Source organism: Chelonia mydas, chromosome 11 (genome assembly GCF_015237465.2).
Source record: "Chelonia mydas isolate rCheMyd1 chromosome 11, rCheMyd1.pri.v2, whole genome shotgun sequence".
Lineage (NCBI taxonomy): Eukaryota > Metazoa > Chordata > Testudines > Cheloniidae > Chelonia > Chelonia mydas.
The window spans coordinates 13,165,999-13,180,022 of record NC_051251.2 but is presented as its reverse complement, the minus strand read 5'-3'; the positions used below and the strand labels follow the sequence as shown (position 1 = coordinate 13,180,022).

At 38.9% G+C, this 14,024-nt stretch overlaps 1 protein-coding gene across 2 annotated transcripts in view; it reads left to right on the top strand.

The window, feature by feature from the left end:
* SNX4 (sorting nexin 4) overlaps positions 1-14,024 on the top strand; it is a 55,707-nt gene that overhangs the window by 19,223 nt on the left and 22,460 nt on the right. Inside the window, exons 3-6 of one of the 2 annotated variants that reach the window (XM_037912268.2) lie at positions 1,458-1,596; positions 1,680-1,829; positions 3,883-3,930; positions 9,790-9,845. In XM_037912268.2, coding sequence (XP_037768196.1) covers positions 1,458-1,596; positions 1,680-1,829; positions 3,883-3,930; positions 9,790-9,845 — 393 coding nt within the window. The remainder of the gene's footprint in view (positions 1-1,457; positions 1,597-1,679; positions 1,830-3,882; positions 3,931-9,789; positions 9,846-14,024) is intronic. The other variant, XM_037912269.2, reaches the window with a different exon arrangement.

Below are 14,024 nucleotides of genomic sequence, written 5' to 3'. Positions count from 1 at the left end.
TTATCACAGGAAGTGATGAATACTGTTTCCAATTAAATCTATATGTAGAGTATAATTACACCGAAATTAGCAAAGTGCACCAAAGTAAAAATACGTTACTGTTTTTTGCAAAAAGACATGGACTCTTGAATAACCACGAGTAGTAAGGATCTCAGGTTTATGTTTTCTAAAAAAACTAGTGCTTTTAATGGCACAATGTCCTCTTACTATAGTGACTCAAAGACAGAATGCTAGGGAGTCACCAACACTACTAACTACAACGCTCAGGGTTTTCTTCTCTCTTTGCTTCTCCTTCATCCATCTCTGCACTTTCTTTCCATGCTGCTTTTTACACACATGGAACACTCCTCAAAACCGGTTCAGAAAGCCACTACATTTTCCACATTTAAATCCCATCTGAAGATGCGCTTCTACCATGATGCCATCAAGAAATTAGCTGACTAATGATAGCAAAGCTGTGGGGCAGTTGGGCAGATTATGTATCTAATGAAAATAACAAAATACAATATTTTTGGGGCGGGTGGGGAGATGGGTTGTATTATCAAGATTTAACCAGTTGCACTGACTACTTTACTTTTATGTTGTACCTGCTTACCCTTCCTTTAGCCCGTTTGTTTTAATTTGGGTTTGGGTTTTTTTGGACTGTAAACTCTTAAATCCTCTGAATAGCAAAAGGACACCATCTTGAAGTCTAGTCAACTTAAAAGATCTTTCAGGTACTACACTTATTTCTGAGGCCTCTTTAAACATCTTTGTGGCTTTAGAATTGCACTTACATATGTGTTTTAAAATGTGTGTTTTCTCCCCAGTTGCTGTGTGACGATCCAAACAAATAGGGAAAACTGATTTTTTAATCATGGGGCTGAGCCAGTGAACACTTACTTATATCAAGCATAAAACTCAATCCTGCAATGTGCAAAAAACTCCTGTTAAGTTCTGAGGGTCTTTGACTCCTCAAGAAGTCTGTGGGACTTGAGGGCTAGAGGTCCTTAGAAGATTGAAACCACAGTGCTTACTGCTGTGCGTAATAAGTGTACTCGCATGAGTACAGTTACTCATATGCATAACTGTTTGGTGGATTGGGCCCTAACTGACTATCTGAAGAGTGAAGTGAAATACACAGTATAAACAAACAGGAAAACTGGGGAAGGGGGAATCTCAAATCTTCCAGTTACTGGTAAATATAAAAATCTTGAGGGATACTTATACCAGTAGTAGGTTTAAAAGAAAGTTCAGGTAGCTTTGTGAAATAACTTGGTGTCCCTTTTAAAATATAATCTTAAATACTGAAGTATGTTAAATTATTAAAGTAATCACAAGTGGGTTACTATGATTTTTTTAATATATATATAATATATTAAATTATATATATAATTGATGTTACTGAATTGTAACAATTGTACTGATGGTCTTGGGAAAAAATCAGTAACACTCAGTTGGGATATTTTATTTTTCAGAGCTGTTGAGTCACAGACTGAAGGACAATGCTCCCCACCAGACTCCCTTTGGAGGCGATACAGTGAATTTGAGTTGCTGAGGAATTATTTGTTAGTTAACTATCCACATATTGTTGTTCCACCTTTGCCAGAAAAAAGGGTAAGGAAGTTGAAACTTCAACTCACTTTGCCTTACATTTAGCACTAAATTTAGCTGCTCTTAATTCTATTCTGTTCACACAGGCTGAGTTTGTTTGGCATAAGTTATCAGCGGATAACATGGATCCAGACTTTGTGGAACGACGAAGGATTGGTTTGGAAAACTTTCTAATACGTGTGGCTTCGCATCCCATCATTTGTCAGGACAAAATTTTTTATTCCTTTTTAACACAGGTATTGTAGAAAGGCATTCTTTATTTCTAAGTACTTCCCTCCACTTTTACTTAGTTATTCAGCTTTTAAATATTAAACACTAATAGCTTTTCTTCAGTGACTTATAAATTATTGCCTGCTCTACTTCTGCATTAACAAATTAAAGGAGGAAAAGTGTTTAGATTATCTAATCTACCTCCTGTCAGTACACAGTTGTGCTTTACAATGTGCCTTATAATTCTTTTTCCAGTCTCATTCTAAGGCTATTAGGGGATGAGATTACCACCTCCCTTGGAACTTTATTCCACAACTTAATGTAACTCAGGAAGTCTTTCCTGACGCTAAATTTAAATATTTAGCATATTGGACATTTTGCAGCATTTATTGCACTGACTTCCAGTTTGTTGTTTTTTTGAGGGGATGGGCAGTTTGGATGCAACTGACTAATCTATTAAACCTTACATGGTTTGGATCTTGGCTATTTCATGCTCCAATCTGACAGTTGTGATCAACTGGAATGCTCTCACTGACAGTCCTAGAGTGTCCACTGTGGGGAAAGAACCGAACTAGAATTTACTGATGTTCAGGTCATGTTGTAAAGCTGTGACTGAAATTTCTTTTTTGACTCAGTTTTGTGTTCTTATTGAGGTAATAATATTATTTTAATTGCTTTGTGTGCCTAGTAGGTTGTGATATTGCATTTTACACATTGGGATGAAATTAATGAACACTTTTCATGATTCATAGTTACACATACGTACCCTCTTGTACCATACAGTATAATTCTTCAAGCCTATTTTGGTATTTACGTGGTTGAATTATTTCATTTTCGCATCTCCCACTTAGTTTTTACTTAGGCAAGCTACATCATTAGTTCTTTTTAATCTTTCTTGATACATTACAGGCGGCTGGACTTCTTCTGAGATCCCTTCCAGCCCTACATTTTTATGATTAATTCCTCCAGCTCTTTAATCCTTTTTTCTTGCTTTTCTCTGAATTTACTCCATTGTGTCAAGAATTGTCTTTGTTGTAAAGTCAGGGTCCAGGACTGTGTGCAGTATCCTAGGTACAGTCTGATAAGAATTAGTCTCCTTTCTTCTGCTCAGATAAGATTGAACTTTTTTTTTTTTGTTGCCATCACCCTGCAACTGAATATCTAGTGTAAGTCTAGGATCACATTTTGTAACTGCTAATAGTGATCATCACAGGAAGATTGGCTTGATGAAGACAAATGTAATTAAAACTTACAGGAAAGTGGCATGTATGGTATTTGCCTCTGCTTTCTTAATATTGTTTCTTATTTGTGAAAATTTCTCTATCACAGTTCAGCTTAGAACATTTAGAGTATTCTGCTGTGGGTTATTAGGAGGAACATTCTGTTAACATGCTGAATGTTTATCATCTGAATTACCCAGACAATACAAAAGAACAGTTTTAAATTTTCAATGTGAACATTGCCATCTTGACTACTTCAGTTTCTTACTTAAGACACTTTTAAAAAAAAAATTAATGTGCCCTATTTTTGAGGTATACTGTTTTGAAAACTGGTTCATTCATTTGGTCTTGTTGGTCTGATGGCTTAGCCAGTCGTATAATGAGCTAGAAATGAGGCAGATTGAGGCCTCAACTCAGTCTCAATCCTGGCGTTGGTGGTGGCTGGGAACATTAAAGAAGTGACTCTGCCATTACCCCTCTTCCTATAAAGTGTGAATTGCTTGTCAGACAAGAATCCTCTTAAGTACACAGGATAAGGCAGCCTGCTTGTGTCACATAGTGAAGGGGAGAAGTTGTAAAGAGGGGATGGTGGGTAAACATAAAACCTGTCATATAGAATGACCCATTATTCTAAGTCCAGACATTGAAAGGAAGATTTCCTTGATGTACCTTTTTTTAGAACTTGGTCTAGTGAGTGGGACTGAGCCCATGTTTGGATGCTTGTGGTTCCCACATAACCCAAAGAGGATTCTCCAATGTCTTTTCTGCATAGAAATGGTGCTATTATCATGTCTCACATAGACTGTGCGTGCCATATGTTTATTAGTGAAGTTTACTGAAGTGAAACTTTTATTTTTAGGAAGGTGGATGGAAAGAAATGGTGAACGAGACCGGGTTTCAGTTAAAGGTAATTGTATGCATTTGTGTAGTGAACGTTGTAACCCTATGAACTGTTCTGACCACAATTAAAGACCATAATTCAGTCTCTGCAGAGTTATGCTTGCTGTTGTGTTTAAAAATAGCAGGCCCATGACAAACTGCATAATTTTGACCATATAAGGAAACAGTGTAGTACTGGTATTATGTAACAGATAATTACCAGAGTTCATAAGTGAAGCTGTGACAGGTCAGTTAATCTGCCCATGTTTCATATTTGATGCAGCATAGAATTAATATTAAGAATTATGACCCCTGTATTTTTATAAGCAGACTGAACTGGTTTCAGAGTGACACCAACTGAGACAAATAACATGCCAAAGCAGGACTGTAAAGGCCAGCTCTAAAGGTTGACAGCCTTGAAGGAGAGGGTGCTTATTTGGAGTGGTGTGGTGGAACGTACAAATAACTCTGAAATGCTTCGGCCGAAGCTCTGAATACAGTCCTGAATTAATTTTGAAACAGAGCCTGGGGTTTGGTATGATAAGTTAGGTACCTCAAAGAAACCTGAGCAAGACAACAGAAGAGAAGCAGAAATGGCCAAGACCAAGGAGGAAGTCTCTGACAGGACGAGTAGCCAAAAGGGTCAGATGGGAGAAAGGACAGTGCTCCCTAGCAATGGAAGTAATCTAAGTAATACCTACCTGGTTCAACTGTTGCTGAGTCTCAGATTAGATATGTTTATGCAGAATTTTACTTGCTTAATTAGACCATTTGAATTTTAATTAGTTTTGAGGAAGTCACTGCAATAAATCCTTGAAGGGAACACGCTCTTCTGACTTATAGGAGACAGTTGAGAAGAAAATTGAACACCCAGTTAGGACAAACTCCTAACAAGAGCCACCTACACACTGATTGCAGAAGGTAATGGGAGAGGGAAAACTGGTGGAGGACAGGCAGGAATAGGTGACTGAGTATTACATTAGTACACAGGCAAAGTATGGGTACATGGGAATCTGCTGACAGATGCAACTTTTGGGCATAGCCATATGTACTCTGCTTCTGTGGGTGCAAAATATAGTGTGCATGAATCTAAGCCTTCGTCTTAAATATATAGTCTCTAATTCGCTTGGTTGCAAAGAAAACCTTTCAAATGTGAACTAAGTATAAACAAATGAAGTACTGTTGTCCTGAATCTGCTGAAAGCCTGAAAAAATAATTCTGGGGTGTGATCTGTCCCCATTAATCACAAGGAAGTTTAATGCTGGCACCTACTGATAATGACAATTTGACTTAATTCACTGCTGATTGTATTACCGGGCACATCCTGCTGATGTCCATATCCCATAATTTCAAACTGTCTGCATGGTGTGAAAATCTGCACCTGTCCCCTATCCACCTACCACAACCTCTAGCTTCCTTCCCTCCCAACACACACAGCACATACAGACCACATCTTCAATGCCACGATGTACGTTCAGTAAAAAATTCTGCAACCAATTGAAAATCAAAAATGTAAAGGCAGGGTAAAATAAATTGAATTTAAGATTTAATTAAATAGTACACTAGTACAATATTCCTTTTGTGTAATTTTTCCATTAAATGAAAACGGAGCTTTTATTTATCTGAAGCTGCTGCAGAATATAGGGTCTTTGACACAGAATTATGGTTAAGTATGCTGTGGATTTGTGGTAGACCTTTGTCTTGGGGTGTCTTTTCTAACACTGCTAGGCATCTAGGACTATCATTCTAGTTTCTTTATGGCACTGGAGTCTTGAAAGTGGTCTTTTTCTTTTTTTAATTAAAAAGTTTGTCACAAGATCTGTATTCATTCAGTACATTGAGGCATTTAGGGAACTCAACCACATAATGGAGAGTGGGATTTTCCACGTCGTGATTAAGGGTACTGTCAATGTTCAGTGGAAAAAAACAGATGAACAAGAAGATACGTATTCCTTATTAAAGAAAGGCCAAGTTATCATCCAAGGAGCTAGGCTGTAAATTCAGGAAGAAATATATATATATTCTCTTAATAGTAGAGGGAAACAATGAGAGAGAAGGGGTTACAGGGGAATATTAAAAAGGTAAAAAATTAAAAATTTTAAGAAATAGGAATAACATTTGCAATGGTTTTCCTTTGTATTCATTTGAATTGCAAGAATTACCATGCTTTTATTAACCTCTTGATTATTTATGGGCTGATATGTGGATGTAACATCTGCTTGACAGACCTTTTGGAAAAACTTGATCCTATCCCTGCACTGCTTCTTTAAGTGTTAAAACTGCGGAAGACAGTTTTCTGAACCATCCTTTAAAATTACTGATAGCACATCATAATTTGCAAAGCATTCAGATGGTAGACACCGCTAACTCATATTTTTAAATGACATCATATGTATGTTGTACCCCAAAATCATCAATTAATGAAAGCTTCTGTTTTAGGCTGTGTTTGAGAACAGCAGTGTAGGCAGTTTTAGTTAGTTGCATTGAGAATGGTGGGAAGGGCATAATAAAAGTTTTTATTAAACTCTTAGGAATAACTCAACATAGATACTCCAGAATAATAGTGGGAGAAAGGAGAAAATTATGGCATGTAAGAGCAAGTAAGAAAAATATAGTTTCTGTTACACAAATTGTCAGATACGTGGCCTCGTCAGTTCATTTACCTTTATTAAAATGTAAGTTACTTGAGAGGGGAAGAAGGAACCCAAAGAACAACAGTTAAATTACTGCAAAATATTCAAAATAAACAACTGTCTAAGGACAGATGGTATCTTAAGTAAAATGTAAGATGAGACAATCGCCATTCCACTTTCTAGATTTCTGACAGTGTGCATGGTTATTTTCTCTATGGAATCCCTGTTTCTCTAAGGAATTTTTTATAAAATAATGGGGAATGGAGCCTTTCTCTTTCCTTTGCTAAAGCTTTTAATTATACATTCAGTTTCTGTGCTGAATGTAAAAATAAAAGATCTTTAGTAAGCAGATTGATTTGGTTCCTTATGGTAGCTTAATAATAATATCAGAGGCAGATTTATACTTGGAGTGCGTAGTTGTGTAGGACCAGAGGCGAGTCATGGGCCCATTTGCTGTCATTGTTCTGTGACACCAATGGGTTTGCAGACTAATTAGATAGCACAGTCCAGACACTGCAATACACTAGTCGAACAGATGAAGATCCTGTGTTTAAACCAGAAGGATTTATTTTGGATTACCCTGACTACTCGGGGTTAGAATTCTGTCTCTGCCAGCTGTAATGCGTTTCCCCGCCTCCAAAATACTGCAATTTAGAATACGTGTTTAAATGTTCTTTCAAAATTTTTTGCTCTGAGAGGGCAAAACACAATGCACTATCTTCCCCATCTCCCACCCCAGTCATAGTTAATCTAAAGGAGGAAAAACGTGGTGTACAATTCTTTTCTCCCCACCCTCGCAGCCCCCCCTCCCCCCCCCCCCAAAAAAAAACCTTAACAAAACTGCACTGGCTACGCCTGAGCACAAAGGCAATACCTCTTTTTAACTGCTATATTCCATATTGTCATCCAGTTTTTGCTTGTGTGTGTGTGAAAGCTACTTGACTTAGTCTCAGTTGACAGCCAATTCCTCTTCAAGTATTCACTCCATTTAACCACCTCTGTAAATTCTTTTTGCACATACTCTCAATTTACAGAAATGTCTGTCCAGAAACCTTACATAAACTTGCTCTAGCTTTATAGTAACCCTTAGCTAGTTTGTAGTATGATTTTGTGTGAAATAAGTGTGTAAAAAATGGCCAGATTGACGATGCACAAGAAGTCAGGCTGTATTGTTTCCTTCTTGTGCATCATCAATAGTAAAGATTCTGCAGGACAAATTGTTTCCTCAGTTACACCTGTGAAACTCCATTGGCTTTGAAAGATTACGTATGTGTAAATGAGGGCAGAATTTGGTCCTGTAATTGGAATTTAGTTAATCCTTTTGATGATGCATTTACAACCCAGAGTAGAACTGACTGTCTTGCTCTCTCAGAGAGCTCTTTTAGCTCTGTAGTTCAAACAGATGTATATAAAGTAGTGTAAATACTTTTGTCCATAAAGTAAGCAAGTATGAGTCGGACTGCTCAGAGGAAACAGATCTCGTGACCAAGATGTTGCCAGACACCTTTGAGTAGAATTGAGTCTTGACACCTGTCACTTATCTTTGTTGAAAACTAGCCAATCTATTCTTAAATAAAATTTAAAAACCCCTTCCTTTGCATGCTGAGAGATGACTATGGGGGGGGTTGGGATGTTTGCTCCCTCAGTCTGTAGAATGTTTGGAAAAGCAGAGTTACTGCTGGAAAGTAACTCCTTTTTATTCCTTGACCACACTTTTGTATAATACTCATCAGTAGCTGTCATGCCAATTGCAATAGCAAAATTACTTTTTAATTGAGCTCAGACGTTGTATTCAGCACTCTACCAACATGAGATGAGATCCCAGTGTCAAGGATATTACAGTGAAATTCAAACACAGTACAGCTTGGACACAATGTGATGGGAGGCAGAACAGTCTCGTTCTGGTGCCAATCTCATAAATAGAATTTACGGAGAGGCTTATGAAGCGAAACTTTGTACTCTAACTCCAAGCGAGCACTGGGTTCTACTGGAATCAGTTGCTAAATAACTTCTTAAAACTGCTCTTAAGAGTTGCTGACTTTGCTACAATTGATGCATAAAATATTATTCCTATAGCAAACATCGTTGCTAAAAACTCTTTCTGTCAGAAGGTACACTTGTGAATTATCACTCTTACTGAGCCTTTTGCACCAGAAGTCATGGGTCTTTTAAACCTACCTCTTTTAATTTGAAGGAGGATTAAGCTAAAGTGAACTCGGGCAACTTGTGAAGGAGAGCATCCACACAGGGATTGCGTGTGCTCTAATTTAGGACCTCTTACCTTTAGTTAATTTGTCTTACTTTTCTTGAGTGTCTCCATGTAGACATGCCTTACTATCTGAGGCAGGGACTGACTTTCTGTTATGTGTGTACAGTGTCTAGCACACTCAGGCCCCAATGACCAGGACATGTAGGTATTATAGTAATAGGAATTACAGTAAAACAAATAAAATAAGTGGAGATGTGTTGCTCTTTTGCAGAGTAAACACAAAAACTGATTAATTCTAACTAAATTCTTAAAACATTTAAAACACAAAAGCAAGAATTAGTGTTGGGAATTCCATACTTCTGTTGCAGGCACTGGTAGAATAACATTTTTCTCAGAAACAGAGCAGAAAGTTTAATTAAAGCAATTATTTCTTTACTGAAGAAAATCCAGTGATCCAATTTGTGATTCAGTATAGCAGTTTCCTATCTATTGAAAAAGAACACTGCATCAAAAGCTGGCTCTTATATAATATAGTTTTCCTCTACAGTAACTCTTAAAATGAGAGCACACAATAGGTTTGTGTTTGATGCCATTGGGGAATTGTTTTTGTAATTCAGAGCATATAAAGGTCATTTCCACTATTGGTTTTATTTGGTTTGAAAAATATATAAAAAAATTTGTCCATATAGCCTTAGGCCTACTTGCATCACCTGAAAAGAATGTAGGGTTATATATCTTAATTTTGTGGTTTGTGTAACATTTTAAGAAAAGAATATTTTGCTGAGGTTTATGATTATACTAGTTTAATGATACTGGATACTGTTTACATGCTAGTTCACAGAACAGTTTTGTTTTCTAGCCTTTTCTCTAAAAGCAGACTGACATTAGCTTTCTCACTTGTCAGATTTGTTCAATATGTTTGAAATTTTTGATGAAGTATTATGACAGAAAACTGCAGCTTTCTACTGTGGCTGCCAGGAAAGAGAAATTGTTGCTTGATGTTTTTGAAATATAATTGCATTATAACACTTTTATTTTTTTTCAGGCAGAGTCCAGGTTAAAAGCTCTTAATGCAACATTCAGAGTGAAAAACCCAGACAGGTAAGATTTTTTCATACTAGTTACAGTTGTAATTACGAATGACAGTGTATGCTATCTATGTAATTTTTCCTTTCTGAATGTATGCTATCTGTACACTTTTTCAACCTCCTTAACAAACCCAATAAGGGGCAGTGAAAAGCGGTTTGAAAAACCCAGTTCACAGGGAGAGCAGGAAACTCTTAAGGGAAATGCCATCACCTTATGCAGAATCGAAGCTTTTATTTAAAAAAACAGAAAAAAAAATCTAGGCTTAGTTTGCAAAGAAACCTTCGCAAATTAATGCAGTGGTACCTTCCTGAATCTGCAAGCATACATAGCCAAAATATCTCTTGTGCGCACACACAGATATATGCACTTGCTAGGGCTGCAGTTCCCAAGCTGCCAGTTTTCACAGCTGTTATTGGAAACCAGATCAATTTCAGTCTACCATGTCTTGGGAAGCTGTGGGTAGCTGTAGAGGCAGGTACTGGAGTTATTAGCTGGATAGGAGGCCCATTAACAGAGGCTGAAGTGTGGGGAGTATATAGTAGCAGACACTCCTCATTTCGGCAGGAGGAGGATAGTATAGGACAGTGGTATTCCAAACAGTGGGTCGCAGAAAAGTGTCAGACGGTTCCAGAGGTGCCAGCTTCTTCCTATCTCTGGGGGTGTCAACCCCAGGCCCTGCCCCCACTCCACCCTTTCCCTGTAGGCCCTGACCCTTCTCTGCCCCCGCTCCGCCTCTTCCCACCCAGTTCTGCACCCTCCCCTGAGCGCACCCGTCCCCGCTCCTCCCCACCCCCCCCCCAGCGCCTCCTGCACGCCGCAGAACAGCTGATCATGGGAGGTGCTGGGAGGAGGGGGGGAGCTGGCTGCCGGTGGGTGCTAAGCATCCACTAATTTTTTTCTGTGGGTGCTCTGGGTGCCCACAGAGTTGGCACCTGTGGACGGTTCACTGTGTTCAGGGCTGGATTAACCCATTGCTGGGCCCTGGCCTCAGCAAACATACACTTCTCCCAGCCGGTGTGGAAAGGAAGCCACAGATGAGTGGGGAGTGTGGTGTTGGAGAAGTAGCCTGCTCTGCATTCACCCCACAGTGGCGACACCTTTCCCATTGGGCTGGGCCTGTCTCCCTACTCTAGGTATTGCGACCCGGCTCACATGGTTTCAGTGCCACTCGCGTTTGGGCTGCCCCAAACTGCAGTGGCGCTGAGACCATGTGCACCAGGTCGCAACACTTGGAGTGAGGAGCTGGGCCCAGCCCCATGAGACAGAAGCAGCTGCTGCAGGTAGGCTCGCTCTCCAACTCCCCCCTGCCCCCCAGCCTTCTGAGTGAGCTAGGATTAGGGTTGTGGTGCCAGGGTGGAGGGTGCATATGTGTAATGGCGAGTAACAACAACAACAAAAAGACAAAATGCAGTTGGTGCGTCCCCTCAGTAGAACATTTGGAATCACTGATACAGGATATTCTCTCTGAAGCCCCTAGGAGAGTGGGAGGGGGGTAAAGTAGCAGACATTCCTGCAGCACCCAGGATAGTCTGACACTGGACAGAGGGAACCAAGAGACAGAGTGCTACTTCTCCCTTACAACAATATGGTGCTACTTAAAATCTATTAGAATCTGAAGGATGGAATTCTGAAGCCATGTCAAGAGATGACACCTTCCCCTTTTCCAGCATCTGAAAGTGGAATTGGGCCCCTGTTTGTATATTATCTTCCCCTCCCCAAAATCTATTTTTTTTTAGTTTGTGTGTAGTAGTGTTAGTCCTCTTGTTTTTAGGGCTTGGAAATTTTACCAGCCTCCTTAGTATGGGAGGGAGAAATTGAGGTAACACAGAAGAAGAGAAATGCAGTATTTGTAGAGAGAGATTTGGAAAGGGGACATGGAGGAAAGAACACAGTGTAGGGGAAGGGAAAGCAAAAGAGAGAGGCAGGTGATATTGGTGGCCTGTGGTATACGGGAAGTCAGACTAGATGATCTGATGGTCCCTTCTATGACTGTAAGATGAGGAAATTGATACTAAATGCTGCTAAGGAGAAGATGCATTATGATCTGGTTTTGGAAAGAAAAAGTAGAATACAGACAGGAGTGGAAAGAACATGTAATAAAAGCAAGAGTAGCATAGAGTCTGTTGAATAATATTTATCAAATTTGTTATATTAGGGATGTTACCAATATTTAACAAATTTATTTGCCAAATAATTGTGATATTCAGCCTGCTCAATGGCTGACCAAATGCTATTTGACAAATATATTATTCAATAGGTATTGGGGAAATTCAACAACTAATATATTGGACACTTTTTTTCCTGCTATTCCGTGGTGCCACTAGCTCTTATTGCAAGTAACATTTTTACAAGTTTATTAAATAGCTGATTGAAATGTTATAATTACATACACAGTCTGTTTTATTCATTTGTACAGCAAAGGGTGGATTGGCAGTTAGGAGGTTGGTTTTGGAAGTGTGGGAGCACCAGTATCTTTCGCTTGACTAGTAGGCTTAGTTCCTGAGGTAGTAAGTATCAGTAGGTTTCTCAATCCTTAATTTAAACCAGCCGTAAAAGTTGGATAGCAACATAGCATTTTAAAAGTCTAACTACTGAAGTTGGTTTGGAACAAAACCAAAACCAGTCTTCTGGTAGGCTGAGTGGTTTTTATTGAAGGGGTCAGTGGTGATAAAAATGTGCTCTTCTGTTGCTCAAAAATAAATTTGCAGTGACATTTCCACGGAATTCTCTAATCCAGTTTTGTTGCAAACCTCCTGTTATCTTCCTTCTGTACTTCAAATCCAGTCAAAAATTGCTTTCCCAGTGGTGCATTGTTCCTTTTTCATAAAGTCCACTATATAACAATTCTCATGCTAGCTACTTTCCTAAACAGAATAAAAAGGATCTGGGAAATTTCACTGTGGCTGAGCCATATTAGACAATAGCTTATGGCAGCTGAACTCGTGTGATTCTCAATAGTATACTTGAGCCTGAGTCCCCATGCCATTTGTGGTTTCTTTTTGCCCTATATACCTATTCTTAAAAATACCTTTTACTCCCCTATTGTTTTGTGAAGGGGAAATTGACCACACTTATAGTAACTTTCACTGTCAAATGCACAACATAATTGGAAATAAAAGGGAGAAATTCTCTGGTGTCTTTCATTTACAGTAGTTATAGTATCGTTATAGTAAACTTAAGTATGACTAGTAGTAATAGTAGGTGAAGTATTTTCATTCAGAAGTGACTTTTTACTTGGTAGTATCTCTATTAAAATGTGGTTCTAGTCTGAAAAGCGACTGTAAAAGCAGCAGAATCTGACTCAAGTTACCTGCTTTTCATCTGCATTGAAAGTCGTACTTTGCTAAAGGTTTGGCTGCACTAGAAATGCTAGAGTGGCACGGCCGTAGTAGGGATAAGGGGATAAGACGGAAGGTCCTCTCATGGATTGGTAACTGGTTAAAACTAGGAAACCAGGGGGAGGAATAAATGGTCAGTTTTCAGAATGGAGAGAGGTAAATAGTGGTGTCCTCCACGGCTCTATACTGGGCCCAGTCTTATTCAACATATTCATAAATGATCTGGAAAAAGGGGTAAACAGTGAGGTGGCAAAATTTGCAGATGATACAAAACTACTCAAGATAGTTAAGTCCCAGGCAGACAGCGAAGAGCTACAAAAGGATCACTCAAAACTAGGTGACTGGGCAACAAAATGGCGGATGAAATTCAGTGTTGATAAATGCAAAGTAATGCACATTGGAAAACATAATCCCAACTATACATATAAAATGATGGGGTCTAAATTAGCTATTACCACTCAAGAAAGAAATCTTGGAGTCATTGTGGATAGTTCTCTGAAAACATCCACTCACTGTGCAGCGGCAGTCAAAAAAGTGAACAGAATGTTGGACATCATTAAGAAAGGGATAGATAATAAGACAGAAAGTATCATATTGCCTCTATATCAATCCATGGTATGCCCACATCTTGAATACTGCATGCAGATGTGGTCGCCCCATCTCAAAAAAGATATATTGGAATTGGAAAAGATTCAGAAAAGGGCAACAAAAATGATTAGGGGTATGGAACAGCTTCCGTCTGAGGAGACATTAATAAGACTGGGACTCTTCAGCTTGGAAAAGAGATGACTAAGTGGGGATATGATTGAGGTCTATAAAATCATGACTGCTATGGAGAAAGTAAATAAGGAAG